The sequence below is a fragment of the Athene cunicularia genome, assembly GCF_003259725.1.
Source record: "Athene cunicularia isolate RWA chromosome 10 unlocalized genomic scaffold, athCun1 chr10_part1, whole genome shotgun sequence".
In the NCBI taxonomy this organism is placed as follows: domain Eukaryota; kingdom Metazoa; phylum Chordata; class Aves; order Strigiformes; family Strigidae; genus Athene; species Athene cunicularia.
This window is the reverse complement of record NW_020799112.1, coordinates 15233467-15252604: the sequence shown is the minus strand read 5'-3', so window position 1 is coordinate 15252604 and position 19138 is coordinate 15233467. Positions and strand designations below refer to the sequence as shown.

General features: G+C 39.0%; 1 protein-coding gene across 1 annotated transcript in view; it reads right to left on the bottom strand.

Annotated features, from left to right (window-relative positions):
• The window catches only part of AGBL1 (ATP/GTP binding protein like 1), a 289236-nt gene that overhangs the window by 127716 nt on the left and 142382 nt on the right, over nucleotides 1-19138 (bottom strand). Inside the window, exons 19-20 of the mRNA XM_026856071.1 lie at nucleotides 6044-6173; nucleotides 1149-1280 (exon numbers count right to left, since the gene is read on the bottom strand). Of these exons, the coding sequence (XP_026711872.1) occupies nucleotides 1149-1280; nucleotides 6044-6173 (262 nt within the window). The remainder of the gene's footprint in view (nucleotides 1-1148; nucleotides 1281-6043; nucleotides 6174-19138) is intronic.

Sequence of the window (19138 nt, the reverse complement as noted above, 5' to 3'; positions counted from 1 at the left end):
CCACCTCAGAGTATTCTTGGACAGCCTTAGAGCCTGTCTTCATTGCAGATTCAAAACAGGCTCCAGATGCTGACAGCAGCATTTGAATCCTGTTTGTGTAACAGCGTCCCATCCTCAGCCTTTTCAAGCCCTCTGAATTCAAACACAGCGAAAGATGTCCTGACTCTAAGTCCCCTCTCAGCTTTCTATGTGAAACTGTGTTTGCTACAGGGACCCCTCACAATGAACATTGGAGGACTTTCTTCCAGCAGTTTCAGTATGCTGTGTACAATGCCTTAAGATGCAGCATCCTTATGGGAGGATAATTAGTATCTGTGCTGAAGTAGCAAAAATTATAGAGACATAAACAGACTTTTGAACTTCCTTCAGGTTGGAGTGAACCAAGCTATACCTCTGTAATCTGCTTAAGGCCACAATGAATGCTTCATGAAATTAGCATTTTTGGAGACTATAATTAGACTTCATAATTTTTCTTTTCTTCCCCCCCCCCCTCCACAAAAAAAAAAAAAAAAAAAAAAAAAAAAAAAAGAGATGAGCAGGAAATCCAAACAGTTTGATGAACAAGACACTCACATGAAGTAGAAACAAACCAGATTTTAGTATTTGTTCTTTCTAATTCCAGAAAAATTTCTCTAGCTACGACACCAAGCACTTGCTGTGGAGGTAATTCCACTACGTTAGATCTGTTTGACACACACTGAATTCTCTAGTGTTTTCAGTGGGACAGGGAGATTTCGTGATGAAGCAATTCAACTGAGTAGGACAGGGGCACATTGCCATTTTCTCAGTTATCATTACTCACTTCCTATTTATTTTCTTACTATGGTGGGGTGAGGGGACAAAATTGCATGTATATTTAGAAATAGTAAATCACAAAAAAATATAGCTGTCCTATTAGACTGTAGCCAAAGATTATAATACAGCATCTTGCTAAAACTAAAAAAAAATAAGGACCCATCTACAATATTTTTTATAATATCTGGTGCATGAAGATGTTGTGAATGATTTGAAACTCTCTGGACCATTACTCCTCTGGAGTAATGGAAGCTTGCACCTATCTCCAAAACTTGCAAGTTTTCCTTTTCTTAACTAGCTGCATAAGTGCACATACATGCCAGTAACTGCAGAAGGGAACAAAGTAGACCTACCCTGTAGCCAACATCTTCTGTGATAACGTTTGTGTCAACCATGCAGCCTGCTTGCCACAAGGTCTCCTTGATGCTGCAGCCATAAACAAACACATTCTTTTTCTGGGAGTGTCCATGGTAGTCACAGAATACCTAGTGAGAGGGGAAAAAAATAATTTAAATAAGGCAAAATCTTGAGTGTTGAAAAAGAAAAAAAATTTCCTGGTTCTTCATGATAAGCACTATAAGACTATAGGGGGGTATTAATGTTTTTTTTCAGATTTCTTCAGAGTAGTGTAGACTCGGGGCCATGCCGATAACCTGTGTCAAACTTTGTTAGTCAGTTGTATCTTGCTTTATTTATTTGATCTGACATGATCTCAGGGATCCAGAGTCAAGACTAGTGCATTTCTGTCTGCAGCAGAAATAAACATGACACCTGTGCAAGAATCCATGGCAACTCAGGAACCTAAGGGTTCATGGTAACGTGTGATACGACAACAGATCAATTTGTCAGGCTCTTTGTGCTTCTAAACTTCAGCTTTATCCTCATGAGATTTGAAATCCATGCTTTCCCAAGCAATTAATCATCACTTTGTCATCTTTAAATTCAAAACCTGTGCCACATAATTTTCAGGAAATTATAATTGTGCAATTGTATTGCACAATGCTGTCAGATCTTTGCATGAATTCCTGGAAGCCAAGCACAGAACATGACCTATCCTCATGGCAAATAATCTCATTTCACACTAATCTATCTGTTTATCTAATCCATCTCTCATGTCAGCTGTCATAAACTAGGCACAAGGCATATTCCCAGTTTTAGCAGAAGTTTTGATTATCTTTATAGGCAGATATCGACTCCTATAGAAATGAAAATCACGATTTAATGACCCAAGAGGTAAATATTGACCCAAGTCTTAAAGAATAATCAATCTCGGTGCCCTCTGAGATATGAAGTCGATATACACACTGCTGTTACATATATTCTCCATGTCTTTATCAGGAATATTCAGAAATCTGTCAATGAAAAAATGAGAATTTCTAAAGAGAAGGAATTGGTTCATTGAAACCATTATTCACCATTGAGTAGAAAGGAGCTTCAAGATTTCATGGAAACAGTTTTCCACGGCTTACGTCAGAGACAAAAGCATCGGTGTAGGAAGGTAGGGAAGAATTATGGATCAATATAGAGAGATGAAGGAGAAATATGGGGTAAAAAGCATATCTGTATTCTTACATATACAAGAGGGGAGAAACAGATGGAGTAGATGAGCTTCTTCCACTAACTGTTAGGGCAAGATCTACCCTAGTATGTTTATTTACCAGCTATACAGTAATTAAGGTTAGCTGCAGCAAGTCAGGAAGTTTAATTAGCTAGGAATTGAGCATGTACATTCTTTCAGCTCCTCTGACAAACAGTAGGTTGACATACTGGAGCGGCAAAGGCACACATCCATAAAGAACCATTCCACTGCTCCTAATTAGGTGGGCAATTATACGTATCTCATCGCTTATACACTGCTCCTTCTTCTGGTTTCTGACCTGTCAATTTTCCTTACTGCACTATCATTCACCTCCAGCTCTCTGCAGGGCTCTGGGGCTGCACATCCCCATCTTTGCAGCACTTGCCACACCTGAAGCATGTGAACAGTGGCCTACCCAGCAACAACTGCTCCTGCTTATACCCCTGCACCCAGCAAAAGCAAAAAGGGGAGGACAAACAAGGCCATCTGGGAGCTGCTTATTGGTGCAAACCTACAACCTGCAACATTTCCAAAAGAAAAAGCCAACATTACACAGCCCTCCCCAGCTGTGTGCATATTTTGCAGGGTTTAAACACCCCCTGCACTGGAAGTAACTGTCTGAACCACGTGCAATTATCCTGTAATGTCTCCTTCCAAAGAGTTGCATTTATTGGTTCTCTTAATGACAGACATTTTTCCAACTAATGTCTCATCTAAGCTATCAGCAATATTCAGTCATAGCTTAGGTTAACCACAGGTACCACCTAGAATTTATACCTATGAATATCAAAGAGGATTTTATAGCTCTCCTCTTATTTCAAGGCAGAGAACTCAGCTCAATTGGGTATCAATTACCTGCCAATTTGCAGAATTACCAACACACAAAAGACACAATATATTATCTGCCTAAAATACTATTTTACGTATTAGAAACCACACAGGGATGATCAGATAGTCAGAGAGTGGGGCTGACTGATCAGTAGCAGTCTATAATTCTGCACCTCAAGAAACTGGCAGATGAGTCCTTAATGACAGATCTGGAATGAGACTTCTTTATTGGTAAAGGATTATCAAAAGTTCTGTAATACAACTGCTGTTTCGGGCCATGGGATCTGAAACTGTTTCACTGATTGTCTCCAGCTTCCACAGTGGAAGCATCAGTGCTACTGGAAATACTTCCATTCCGCTTGCAAGTTGCATGGAGCTACATTTTAATTAAGTTTCTGGATACTGTAGTCACTCAGAATGTTTATACTCAATTATTCTTTATAATACATTCTTCTGCCTCATTTTCACACTACAGGGTAGCTTATGTCTCACTGTTCAGCCAAGGCTAAGCTATATTTTGTAGTCTGAGCACCCAATACAAAATCCTTGCTGGGATATGTTTAGGCAAACATTAAGCAAACTTGGAACCTACCAGTCCTTTTTCTCCAGCCTGTCCTTCCATATGGCTGGGACACTAACACACACAAGCTAGTCAAACTCCCGAGTCTTGTGCTCACTGGGATATGACTCAAGACACAGATGCAAATTTTTATCTTTTTAAAGTTATTTGCCAGCACTGATCATCCTAAAGGTAAGGCTTTCTAACTAAAAAACAACCCTACTCATGAGTCACAGAAACAGGCACCTTTTAAAATAAAGGAAAAGCAAAACAGAAAATGGAAAGAAAGAAAATCTGTTGAAAAAGAGAACATTCTGATTTTTTTTTCCTCCTGTAAAGTCTCATTTTTTTCCTTAATAGCATTGTGACAGGACTTTGAATCTCAGAGTTTTGAAGTAGACATGCCTAAGGTTTTTTCCTCACAATGAGTTACACCCTTGCGGGCAGATGCTTGTTTCCAAGCTTCATACAATGCCTTTGAATGGTGGCAAACTGCTCAGTGCGCCTCCTGGTCCCTAGGAAGCACTTTCTGACCCCCCCAAGAGCATCTTGCTCTTCTCTGCAGCTCAGACTCTCTTGAACAAGTTGCAGGTTCCCTGTTACATGCTTCAACAGCATTGTCAACTATAATTTCTAAACCATACCAACTTCTCACCACAAAAGCTAAAGGAGAGCGCAACTTCCCTCTTGCCATCAGACCTGGCTGCTCCCACACAAAAGGCCTCCAAGACTCCCAATTTGCTGTTCTCGGTTGAATGGAGATCCTATGCTGCAGAGGGCCGCAGTGCCACAGTGCATCCAGTCCCTTGTCTTACTAGGGTTCCCAGAACCAATGAGAGAAGCATTTAGCAGACTGTTGTCTATAAAACTTGCCAATTAAAATGGCTTTGGTTTGAAAGGCTGTTAACTTTAAAGTTCTTTCCTTTTCTCCTTCAAGCAGCTTTTCTTTGCTTTGAAGAAGAAACTGCTTGTGCATCCCCCCAGGATAAATGAAACTAAACCACTTCTCAGAAATCATTTGGCTATCAGTGAACTTGGCTCCATGGGATATTGGAGGTAAAAAAAATTAAGGAAAAAAAAAAAAAGGAAAAAAAAAAAGAAGAAACCCAGCTCTCTTCTGGAGGAGGGAAAAGGCATTTTTGAGCATGTATAAACTAAAATCAATGTACTCTTCAAAGGCAAAAAAAAAAAAAAAAATCAGTTTACGAAGTCAGACATGCAGCCTGTGAATGAGGGAGATGATAGGATCAATAGTCTCCCTTCACTCAGCCACGATGAAAACTTGCACTGAGTGTTCAACTTTATGCACTTGGATATGACAAGGATGGTTGTGTATTATAAAAAGCCAGATGGCAAAGAGCAGGGTAAAACAAGACTGATCCTACACTGCTCTGAATCAAAGGAAAAAGTTGGTGAATAAATTCACAACTGTGAGCTGAATTTCCACAATATTCTTCGTCTTGCAGAATTGAATTTCAGGGCTGTTGACTTAGCCAAAAACCACAATTGCACAAGAATTCACTTAAAGTAGCCCACAGACATTTTCACCTTGTCTGGGGCTTTTCTCATCAAACCCAGAGTGAATTGGTGTCTTTGGAAATTTCCTTCCTGACTGTAGCTGTTATCAGCCAGCCTGCCACTCTGCATCCACATCTGTTCATTAACACTTGAACATTCCTGTGGTTTTTCTCCTGAGGTCTCAGAACTATCTTTTCGTTCTTCTGGGCAACAAGACTGAGCAGGTAGGATGGATACCAGCCCTATCCCAGTTGAAGCTTTGAGATTAGAGCCATTTCTCATGAATTTCTGGTAACCCCCCAAACCAGCCATTTTCTTCTCATTACTAAAGCAACATGAAAATTCAGACATTTTGAGGGCTGCTTCCTGTGGTTTTGTGATTGCATTGGTTATTCCAACATGAGCTTTTACATAGTCCATTCAAACTAAATCTTTATGGATTTTCTCCTATCATTGACATGAAGATAGCAATAACCTACTCATAATATTTAGCCTAGTTGGAGCACTTTGAGGATATTAAAGAGCTTTAAGGAATTCTCTTTCTCATTTACATTCCAGGTATGCAGAGATGCTGAAATTTGGAGTTGTTGGTTAGAAGATTCAGCAAATAATGAATATCCAAGGCTTCCCAAACAGTTCTGTAAGACGAAAGTGTAACAGCACATGCTGCTTTCTAAATCATTCTTTAAAACAAGACTGTTCACACAACTACAAGTAAGCAATTCATATACAGTAACTCACAGAAGATTCTGGAATAGACTCACCAGAGGAGCCCGGCCAATGCTGCGCAGGTAATAGAGAAGACCTTTGGCATGGTAAATAGTTGGATGGAGCTGGGAAGTGGGTGTCAACCACTGTCTGTTCAGATCATCCCCACTCAGTGAACAGCGGTGGCTGAAATCAGAAAGCACCAGATCACAAACTAGCAAAACAACAGTTGATTCCAAAAAGTTTCTGGTCCTGGCACAAGGGCAGGGAATGTCAGTTAGAACACAGATATAAAGGTTTTCAAAATTGGGCTGGAATAAACTAGTGGTCCATATTATATTGCAAAGGTGCTCACAGTATATGAATTTTATCATTTCATTTCATTCCAAGGTTCACATAGTTGCCGTCCTGAGAATAAATGCAGTTTCTCCTTTACTTAAGTATGTACAAATCAAAAGACTACTTACAAACAAAGTCTTCTATAAGATGTTCTAAATTCTGTGTTATCTATGAAATTCATCCAGCTTACACAGAGCACAGGCTTCTCAAAAACTCCACAGCAAACAAGTACATCTAACTCCTACTCATTCTAATTGAAGACAGGCACTTGAATCTCTTCGACCAGTCTGAAATATGAATGCACTTAAATGAGATGAGCTGGATATCTCATTTAAGCTTCTCCACTCACAAGAAATGCCACTATCTAAAGCACATCAAGAAGATCTTGATGCATGCTACATCATTATGTAGAACAATTACCTAGCTTCACTGCAAAGGCTGAATAAAAAGCTAAATAAGGATCCCAGATTAGCACTGAGAAAATGTTTCCCTTAGTTGGCTTGAACATATTCTATTACTGACTCAGTGATCAGCGGAAGGTTTTGCAGGATATTTGACCGCATGGAGCAGTACACATCACTGTACAATTTTGCAAAATCTAACTACTCTCCCTTGTTAGTGACTGTGTGTAGATCAGAGCCTCCTCACACTCCTCAAAGGATTTGCTGTAATTTGGTTCACAATTTTCAAATCACAGTGTGCTGATAAAATTCAGGAATCAACCCTCCAGCATATGATGTACTGTGGAAGGTCCTTATCATACTATCCAGTTCAGAACTAGAATGCTTCTGGTGGCATTGTAAACTTGGGCTGGCTTGTGCTTCAAGAAAAAAACAAACAAACAAACAAAAAACAACAACAAAAAACCCCCAACTTAAGTGTTGTATGAATTTCTAGCTAAGGAGTTGCATCTAGATTTGCTATTTCAGCCTCCTACAACAAAATAAAATACATATGTATTCATGGGGTTATGGTCTGTTCTTGTATTGGCAGAGCCTTGCACTGCAGCAAGGGCAAGTTGCATGTAGCATCTTCAGCATTAACAATAACTTGCAAATGATGCTTGAAGAAAAAGGGTTGTAAAGCAGGAATCCTTTTTTTTAAAAAAAAAAAAAAGTATAAACAATGGAGAACTGGTTAAGAACAGAAGACAAAGAAATAATGAGTCACTAAGATTATTCATACATTTTTAATGTAGAAAAGCAAGATCTCTAATGCCATCTTGGGGTTTCTGGCAACATCACAAGATCCATTCCAGGTTTCTTCTAGTTTCACTGATCTCTGAATTCCCTTCTTTCCTTATAATCCATAGTTCCTGTGTTACTCATTTGGCAAATCAGAAAACATTAGCAGTAGCTCACACATGAGAAGTCAGAAAATGCTGCTGTGATGCTTCTGCCAAAAATTCTATATGTAAACATGACAACTTCTGTTACGTTTCTTAAAGGCTCTTCAGATAAAGTTACCTTTAGGCTCACCTTTCCTGATCTTCAGGACAACAGCTGCTCAACTGAGATTAGCAGCTCTATTTCTGCCAAGAACTTGTGTGCTTACGCAGTTTCCTTTCAATAGGTTCAACTTCATATAAAGTCATTGGGTGGCTTTCAGAAACTCACCTTTCCCCAATGTGACCCATAAAAAAATGACTCGAACACTTCCTTGACTTAAGAGTGTGATGTCTTCCTGCACCACAGTTATATCAGGGAGCACAACTAATTGTAAATATGAACAGAATTTCCATTCTGAGGGAGAGAATGATAGCGAGACTTTTATTCTCACACTTCAATTTAACATCAAGAAGAAAACAAACGAAAAATGTCTTGTTTTTTTCAGACCTACAGAAATATTTTTCAACACTTCCACTGGGCACAAAAACCTCTCTACTTCCCCCACTTTCCTGTTGGGATGGACACTATGTCTACTAAAACATCTATCTTAAAATGCCTTGGTACACAGTGGAAGAGTCAGACATAAAAAGCAAAACATGCAGGGAAGTAGAAATGAAACTGAAACCTAAAAACTGAAACGTACTTCTAAAAGGCTTCAGTAAATACAGAGATTAATATCAAACCAACACAAAGCTCAATTCTTATTTCACTATTTCTTAGACTAAATGCCTCCATAAAAAAAAATTCTTATTCCTTCAGAACGTATAAAGAAATGTCATGATCTGTTAGAAAAGCATGTAAGAAAAACTCCTTGTGAGGTCAATTAACACACACTAAAGCCAAGTAGACGGTGTGACAAGGCACTGGTGTTTCCTCCTGCAGAATCTGGTTCCACTGTGGCCAATGGACTGCAATGCATTACCCATACATGAGCACAGTTTCCACACAGCATGCTGACATCTCCATGGTTCACAGCACCCTTGCTCTTCAGACAGATTTCACTCAGTTCATAACACACTTTACCAACTCTGTTGCTCTGATACAAATTGTGACTTTTCTTAGAGGTCACCCTATGACAAGCCAGTCCCCTCCCCTGCAGCTCACAGATGCTGCTGGTTGCTTAATATTAGTTTAGTAAGTGTAATCCAACTCTAAAACAGTAATTTGAAAACTCTTATTTACTGCAGGGAAGGAAGGTAACATCTGTGCATACAGGCAAGAGCTGGAAGACAAAGTTCAGCTTTATCCCTTCAACGATTAACATCTCTGCTCATTTAAATGACCTTTAAATATTAGCCCTCAGCCTGGCAGCTTGCATCCACAGCTCTTAAGGAGATGCAGAAGTTTAATTAAATTATAAGTGGCTGATTTTCCCATCCCTCTCCCTTCTCCCATCATACTGTTCAAGTCTGTTTACTTTTGTAGATACCAGCTCCCTCCCAGCCTGTTCCCCCTTATTCCTTCCTTTCTTCTCTCTCTTTCCTAATAGCGATGACATTCACAGATAATGGTTTTGTCCGTTATGCTCTGCAGCCAAGGGTGAAGGTAAAATATTAAGCTGATTTCAAGTGCTGATAGCAAATAAAGGGACTGCGAAGCTGAGACTGGCTTTGAATGTTTGGCAGAATTTAATGAAATTCACTGCTCAAATCAAAGGCATTTCTTACAGCTCAGTCCTAAGCTATTATATTTGCTTTAAATGTTTTATGTGTCTTTTCTCCTTTACAGCATTAGCAAGACTACCTGCCACCTTGGATGGGACGAGTAGCAGCTCAAAGAAAATCATGAAAACATCTGCCAAAAAGAATGCCAATAAGAAAACCCCACCTCTGTGTTTCTATACAGATGACCTGTAATTTTGCTGTTTGTTATATATCTTCAACCCAGATGCATTACTCGGATATATTCAAACCAATTAAACTGCATTCCTTTTTTTCACAAGCCTGATGTTTTTGTTACAGCCCTGCCTCCTTTTCTACCTTTATACAGCCAGAACATTCTCTGATGTGTATCAGCCTATGGGGTAGCTATTAGTGGTCTCTGGGGCAGTGCATGGCTACCAAGTGGAACACAGAAAAAGGAGATTAAAAAAAAACATATTTGACTTTCTCCAATCAGGCCCTGCTAGTTTCTCTGCTAGGTTTCTATAGCGTGACTCAAGAGAAGCTATGGAGGTGGTGGAAGAAGAGATCCTCTGATCCTTACCAACTAAACTTTTCTAAATGGACTTGGCCACAAAACAGTCACAATGATACAGGGCAAGGTGTTCAGCACTTGCTACTGTCCAAGGAAAGAAACACACGGGCAGTCTGTCCTCTGGATGTACTCCAATAGTATTACATAGTAAGATGAATAAAACCGAAGCAAAGCAAAGCAAACTCATGTGACTGGTTCTAAGCAGAGTAAATTCATCCTTAGGTGAATTTGCTGGCAAGTGCTAGCTTCAGATATCATCAATATATGCCACCAAGAATATTCCTATTTCTATATTCCTATTTCTATATTCCTATATGCAATCTTCAGCTCTAAAGATGTATAAAAGCAGGTGGTCATGTAGAAGAACTACTCTATAAAAGCTGGATCCCTGGCATATGAAGTTGATATTGCAGGCAGAAAGGTTGGGTTGAGATTCCCCTTCTGAACCCATATTTGGTACATGAACTTCTAACTGAAGCATTAGACTCTTGCTCTGAAGGCAGGGACACCTCACAGGGAGTTAATGATAAAGAGGTTAAGTAGCTAAAGCACAGACTTGTTCAGTTTAAGACAGAATTGTATTTTTAATCTGTTTGCACTTTTAAGACCTTGCTTTTAATCTTGTACCTCAAAGGCTGATATGAAGTTTTACTAAAGATGTGTTTTCTCTGTTGTCTTATTCTTAAGCCTGTTTAGCTTCAAGAGTAAGGTAATCTCTGATACTTCATTAAACTGCACTAAATTCTGCATGAGCTATGTGTATGGATGGAGAGATGCTACCTGGTCCTAACCTAAGGCTTCATGAGGTCAATGGAACACTTTCAGCCGATTGCAATAAGCCTGGAACAGTGCCTTGCACAGGTACAAAAATGGGAGGTGTAGGGGAAGAGAGAGAGAAAAAGGTAGATACACAGAAAAAAAAGAACAAAAGGGACGAGGAGATGCCAGAGTAAAGAGACAGGAGGATAAATATAATGCACAAGATATTAGACAAGGAAGAAAACAAGAAATGGAGTGAGAGAGAAGTCACTATTTAAGGAAAAGATGTTGCTGTGCTTGGAAGATAAAATGATTCAAAGCCTCCTGTCCATTACAGATAAATGGAAAGACAGGGCCCATCATATTGAATGAATGATGTCAGGACTGATAATAACAGCACCTGGGGCACAGGGAACTATAAAATTTAAAGAGATGCATTGTGTTTGATATGTAGAGAGCAGCATCACCATTCACTGTGCATCTTAAAAGCAGACAGCAGTACTAGCATAGGATAAGAATATATATAAAAGTAAGCAGGTACATGTAAACATTAGGATGCCATTGAGCACATGGGGCACCCTCAGCCAGGCACAGCATGCTGGACTTTATGAATAACTACTGCCTAGGATGGAAGCAAAAATATTTGCATTAAGGTGTTCAAAAAAAAAAAAAAAAAAAAAAGAGTGGGAGGAATCCTTCATTTCTTCTGATTCTAAATCTTTTCAGAAAGCAAGACTCAGTGATGTGAGGAAGCAGCAGCACCAGAAAAGCCCTCCCTTATAATTTAAAGAAAGGTGTCAGAAATATAACCATTATTTTCTGTCTTTGATTTTGGCTTTCTTCAAGCCCATGTGCTGAAACTATAATGACTATATTCATCATGTCCATTCCACAGAGATGCTCATCCAATGCCACTCAGGCACTGCATTGTGGTATTGCCTTGTGATGCCAACCATCATTCCAGAAACAGAATATCACCAGAACAATGTAAATATTGGAGTCTTTACACCGAGAGCAATCCAATGAAACAGTATGCTTATGTAATGTGAAACAATCTGGATTTTAAATGTTTGGATGTTTTCCAGAAGCTTCAAAATGACAGCTAACTAGTCCTCCATCCTCTGAAATTTCTGTGTCTTAATGGCATAAGAGAAAATACCGAGTGCTGAGGACCTCTTTGTAGAGCTCTTCATTTAATGTATTTAATTTTCTAGCAGACATATATACAGACTTGCACTACAGCACTCTACCGCTGGAATCAAAGATGGGGGGATTCAGAGGGCAGGGTATTTTTCCTACTGTGCTCCAGACTGCAGCATTAATTTCATGGTGGAATATCTTTCCCACCACAAAAGCAGGCCACTTAAAACTCCCTCTGGGACATCTCAGTTTCACATCTTGGCAAGCCAAAGGGTTTCCCTCCAGTGAGGTGATCCCTTCACCTGGTTACTCCAAGGCGTGAAGAAGGCAATGCTCTTCCTCTGTTCAGGGTGTGAGTTATTAGAGTTTTCTCTTGTTTACAGTGAAATACAGGTGAATAGCTGCAAGGCATATGCACAGACACTGATGAATGAAACAGTTCCCATCAGCATTACCACAGCTAACAATTCATTTCTGATCATTCACTCTTTCTTTCTGACTGCAAGCAACATGAATGCTAAAATGTCTATATAGAACCAGGCTCAAGAGCAGTTTGCCTTCCCAACATATCAGGAGCCACAATCCCTATTCCATATCTCTTCAAGTGTGCATTTCGTTCCTAAATTCTATTTACAGTCCCCTCCCCACTTACTTTTGACCTACTAAAATGCTAATTGCCCTCAAGCCTCATTTACACCACATCTTACTGCGACACCTGCTCTCATCACGACTAGAGGCCGCAGTTAGTATTAGAGCACCAAGGCAGGCATGCACTGTTTAACTAGATGATGAAAACCAAGGCCAGAAAGTCAACATCTCCGAAGAGATCCCCATATAAAGTACCAAGCAATGGTGATTTTTCAACTGCACTGTGAACTCTTGCTGCCTAGTTTATCTCTTTTTTTTTTTTTTTTTTTTTTTTAATTGCACCTTACACACACACATACAATGTCAGACTTAGCTCCTGAATGACACTTGTGCTATCTGGATGTCAACCAATTTAAGGATGCCATTGAAAGGATCTGTCTCATTTCAGACCAGGGCTGCTCTACGACTCTTCCCTCCTGGCACTGACTAATGAATCCATGATGCATAATGCTTCCTTTTGGGCAAACGCTATCCTGAAGTATCACTCTGCCAGCTTCTTCTTGCCTCCCTGCAGCTAAGCACTCATAATAATTAACAGAATGAGCCTTCAGTGTTTCACTTGGTACATCTGCCTGATTTTGTCACAATGGACAATCCTTGCTTCCCAAGGTAAACAATGCAGGCTGTGCTCTTCCTGTTTGGTGCGTGTAACTGTCCCTATCCTTGCTCAGCTCCCTCTGTTATAAGGGTTATTTTTCTCTCTGTGGACACATTTCATTAAGTCACATTGGTCACAAAGCAGTTAGAAATGCAGAATGAGATCTGCTTCACTCCAGATAACGCTGTCAATGTCATAATCGAATAAGACAAGAGGTTCACATGACCTACTGAAAAGGTGAGTTAACAGCATCGTCACAGGTAAGCTAACCTCCCTCCCAGTTCCACATCAAAGGATGCCTGTCAGATTTCTACTTCTTCTAAGTATAACAACTGTAACTATTAAATACCAGATAACTCATTGCCTATGAGTTATCATAGTCATTTATGAAAAAAGTAATAATGCTTCGTACTATTTTATGAAGAAAAAAATGAGGATTCAGGGAGAAAATAAAAAGTGGGTTCTCAGTTTCCTGACATTGTCCATGAGATGGGCTCATCTCGAGTCTCTTCTCAGGATCTTCAAATACTTTATACATCCTTGATTAAAAAAATATAAATCCTTCAACCAGCATTGTTAGTCACTGTCTTTGGATGGAAATGTCAATTTTCAGCTCAAGAAGTTTCTTATAAAGAGTATCTACATTCTGCAGGAGGTAGTGACTTTTCCTCACCAAGCACAAAACCTATTCCACTCAGAATTTTACTTTTGGGTCAAAACATCAAATTGTACCATCCAAAACATCAGAACTGTTTAAGAGAAATGTCTCCTCATATGTTAGAAAACAAACATTTAAGGTTTCTGAGGCACCCATTCCTCTCTGTCAGAGGGTGTCCCTGACTGGGCCACGTGTCCCCTCATGCGACATCAGGACTCTATGGCAGCAATTCAGTAAGATGCAGAATTATAACGCAACACGGGAGTTGTAGTTTGGCTGGGGGAGCCAGAACAACAGGGCAGCCAAACAACTCCCAAATGAAAATACCGTTTTTAAACAGGAAGATTTGGTTCCAGTTTCGACTATCCATTATTCATAGAAAATTTTAAGCTTTCCATAGGGGCAAAAAACACTTTTTCCTAAATAGCCCCGCTTGCATCCTCCTGCAAGCAATGTCAGCAAATCCTAATTTTGCAGGCAAGGGTATTGAGGAGTTAAGCCACTCGTGCAACAAAGCAGCATCTCAGTGAGAAACTAGGACTAAAACCTGAGATCTGATGAAAGCATATCAAATTAACTAAAACTTTACTTTCAAATTAATGTCATTTAGGCTGTTTCTAATTCCTGTATTCTGATTTTATTTTAAATGTGGCTTATATCCATATAGCTGAAGAGGATTCTTAACTTAAGCTAATTGCTCACATATGGGTTGCACTGAATTAACTGAGTTGATTTAAAAATCTGTTAGTTAAATCAGTGCAATCTCTGCATATAAATGAGCACTAAGAATTGCAATTTGCAGATGATTGTTCTAGACATTAAACCAAAATAAATAATGCAGAAGGGCAAAGCGTGGCATCATAGATTAACAGTGAGAATCACAAGCAGAGGGGTGTGTAGAGGCCCAGGAAAAAAAACAACAAAAAAAAAAAACGTGCAGCAACGACTTCAGATCTCTGTTAGCTTTTCCTAGAATCCTTACTTAGCCAAGTAGTCCAGGAGGTGGTACTCCCTCTTGGTGTCCTCTGCTTCTATGAAGCATAAAAGGTAATTAGAATGGAAGGAAAAACTCTAAAAGCAGTTGCTGTGAATCCGAAAGTTCAGATTCCTCCAAATATTTTGCTAGTAAGTTAGAGAATAATCGAACTAATAAAACATTACTGCCAGTAAATAGTAAAGAACGCTTATAGTTGTTTTTTAACAATGAGACAAGCCCCGCACAAGGAACATCCCGCAAGATAGAGTTCCTTCCTGGACCATCACTAGATTACCCTGGCCTAACCCTGTCTAACATCATCTATAATTCTAACATTCAGGTTTCATGGACTAGGCATCGATTAGGACATCAGTCCCCTATCCCAGACCCCCATCCCACCCCCTGCTTTTTTTTGTTGTAAACCCAATATGATAATGAAGATATTACTGTTAATATCTACATCATCACTGGGAATTTTCCACTATAGTGGGCTACAGTGTTATGGGACTTGACCTCTTCTAACTTCACAGGCTACTTGCATGGCAAATATAATTTCTCTGCAATAAAGCAGTATTTCCTCACAGGTTATTCAGCAATGATACATAGGAATTCAGGCTTTTTATATTTCTCCTTTCTAACATGGGATTTCTAACTCTGCCTGTGGATTCCACTGAGGAGTCAGGAGTTCCTATAAAACACTGTTTGCTTTCTTTGCAGTAAGTGTTCCCTTCTGTGGAGATGAACAATATTTATGGATCGGAACTGTTTGCAATACAGCTTCCAAGTCAAAATGGAAACAAATAAAAAAACCTGCAAAAACACACTGCCACCACCAAAAAAACACCCCAAAAAATAAGCCCCCACAAAACCCACCTTCTCTTACTTTTTTGTTGCACATTCCATCTGACTTTGCAGGGATGTGGCTATTTGCCATTTAACCAGATGTATATTCCTGCATTCTTTCTTTGCCAGCACACAGCATCTTCCTCATAGATGTTCCACCCCTACATAATACTTCTCTCCAATGTTGTGAAATCTTGGCTAACGCTTTTCATGATTCCCTCATGAATTCAGGATGACCATTCAGGCTTTAGAAGACTCGAGCAATGAGTTAGAAATATCATCACTACCAGTAACTGGAGAACACTTCATGCAAGTAAGTGAAGCATAACAATAGTTAGATAAATCATTCCAGTTACTAAAAAAAAAAAAAGAAAAAAGAAAACTTAAATCCCCAAACACCACTCTTGTGGACGCTCCTGCTCACTAATGTGTGTACCATCTACCCTACTACATCCTTCCTGTAAATCTCAGGTAAAAAGAAGAAAGATTGAATTATTCCAGTGTGATATGTTTCTTAGGACTGACACACAAATAACGAAATGTAAGTATCCCTGTATGAAACTTGGCAACTACTTCCAAGGCCACATCCATCCTGTAGACAAAGTTTTACCAATAAAGCATCTGCTCACCAAGATGGGTATGTTGAACAATAATTATTTAATAATGATAAAGGAGGGAGGAGACAAAGAGATAACAGTTCCATGTCCTGCAATTCTCAGCGAAACAAATTCAGTCCTCTGTTAGCATGAAGTTAGTGCTTCAGTGCATCCTGAGAGACCAGGCAACAGCCACTCTAGCATCACTAGAAGGGTATTTGGGGGACTGATCTGCCAGTGAGTAAGCACTCATGGAGAAGGTAAGCGGTTTGGGGTTATGCCTGTAGATGCACTAAGCTCTCTTATTTGTTTACTTTCCCCCATGCACATACACCATGAGCCTTCAAACCTCAGCTGAATGCTAATTCTGATGCTAAAAAACTAAAACAAATTGCACTTACATAACTGTTCATCCAAGCACAGTGTCTCTGGGCACTTCACAATAGTAAAGTTAAACGAAGCATTCAATACACACTTATTAAAATAAAGTATCCACTAGAGAAACCTGATGGGCTTGCAGAGCTCTTCAAAACATTCAGAAAAAATTAAAAATATGCACATATAACAAGCAGTTACAGATAGAATTATTGTAAAACAAAAAACAAAAAACAAAAAAAAAAAAGGAAACCAAATTCTCCAGAAAGCTCACAAACCCTAACAAGACTTGGACAAAATGTTTAAGAGAGTTCATTTAAGTGCTAAGTAAAGCTGGCACTTAAAATTCGGGATGCATAGAGAAATTTAAGATTCCTAAGAGGTGCTGTCAGAATCTCAGGGGAGCTGAAAGACTTGCAACAGATACCATGCTGAACACATTGACTGTGGAAGTCTTTGCTGGAAGTTTCTAGTAAAGAAAAACTAGGGCACTAGATAGGAAAAAATATATAAAAGTGGTTCATATATACTTGTGTGAGCAAAAAATCTGAGCTGTTTTTGCATAGCAATTGACAAATTTTAATTGGGAAATAGTACGATCAAAAAATTCCCTCTTGAAACAGATTTGTAAAGTGAAGTTACTTGAATACTGAAATAAATGACCTGATTTTTCAAAATATGGAGCTACTCATCACTGCCTATTGAAGTTCAATAGAGTTGCAAGCACTCAGCATCTTCCAAAGTCAGGAAATTCTTAACTAGCTTCCTAAAAAAAAAAAAAAAAAAAAAAAAAAAAAAAAAAAAAAAAATGGATTGGGGCAACTAATTTATGGTCCTTACTATTCATTTTTAACTCTGTCCGTAAATTGAATCAGGAAGCTTGAAGCATCAGAATATATCAGCAATATTCCAGGATGCAGGATACACTGCTTTATCCAAACATTTAGGGCTTTTTCCCCTTAGCTCTCCCCTGCCACCCCCTCCATACACTTGTTTTTAAGGTAATATAATGGAAGAATAAGCTCTTAAAGTGGAACAAATCGTGAATAGCTTGGGATTGATGGGTAAGGGTGAAGACACCATGAAGAAAATCAATGATCAGCATCCCATCTTAGTAGCAAAATGCTTAAAAATCTTTCAGATAAGTGGTACTGTCCTTTTTCAGTGAGTTAAGGATATCAGGTCTGATCAGAAGTTGAAATATTTCATATGAAAGTAGATGACAAAGTACCAGGCTGACAGAGGCCCTTATTTAGACGTGGAGAAAAGGAGAAAAGAAGGGAGCTCTAATACAGCCTCTTGATCACTTATTTTAAGACATATAGAAGGGTAATTTACAGCTATAGCTCTTCTACTTAGAAAGCCCATGTGTAAAACTTGATACAGTGCCACTGAAATCTACTAGCTGATCTAACTCAGCAGATACTAACTAAAGAATAGGACAATGTTGTCTATCTTTACAGAAATCAAATACTGAGGGCTACAGTTTTTCTGTCTAAGTAGCAAACACCTTGACCTCCTCATGAGGAAAGAAGATTTCACGTATCTATATAAAAGAACTGATTGCATTTTAACTGTTAATACACATCCAGACTCAAAAGGTGAATGACGGCACTGATGTACCACTGCAAAGCCCATCATGCAGGGCAATAGGACATTTACCTCTAAGGAAAAGCTATGCTAAGCTCCAACTTTGAACCACGTAGTTTTCAAAACTGTTTTCCGAAGAGAAGAGCAGTATTCTGTCATTGCTGAGAAACAGCCCAAGATGCAACTTCAAGACGTTGTTTTCAGTGGAGACGTACCTATGGTGTCTCTCTCAGTAGAAAGACGTGGGAAGAAAGCATAGAAGAGTAAAATCTTCTCTATTCCAAGACAGATTTGAAAGAGAAACAAGTATGGTGCTCGCTCGGAATCCTAGCTAAAGGCAGGAGAGCTAACACGTCTCTAGAATATTTCTGGTGATACCCGATAGTGTTTTTCCTTTTTTAATTTCTTCAGAACTCCTTGTTCTTCGAGCTATCCTGCCACTCACAGACCCAAGAGAGATTAAAGACTCAGTTGTATAACATTTAGTCAATAGAGATCAACTCACAGAAATATCCCCTATAAAAATCAAGTGCAAATTCAAGTAGGCCATTCTGATCAGCTGCAATAAAGGTTGCACAAGGTTTCCATTTTGACCAAGACTGAAAACACTGAGGAATAAAGAATGGGATAGGAAAGACCTTAAGATCTAAGCTGTCCTCCTCTTATGTCTAGGCAACATAGCTCAGCTGTCACAGTTTGCAGTTAGGTAAATGAGTGCTTTCTCAGCTTGATAGCTCCTCTTATCTTTTTGAAATATTTATAAGCAAGTGAAGTTACTTGCTGCCTACAGGATAGGACCTAGCCCAAATTACAACAAAACAGTCAAAATTTCAACAAAACAAGACCCTTCTTGACCGGCGTCATGCCAAAATCATTGTGTAATTATTAATGCTATTTAGTGCTGTAAAATTATTAACAGTTGTTAAGTTTTGTTAAAATATAATGTTTACATCCTCCAAAAAAATTCAGCAAGAAATACACAGCATTCTTTAAAAAGCTGATAAAATTTTTGTTCTGCTTTTCTGGCTAGCTGGCAAGTTTGATT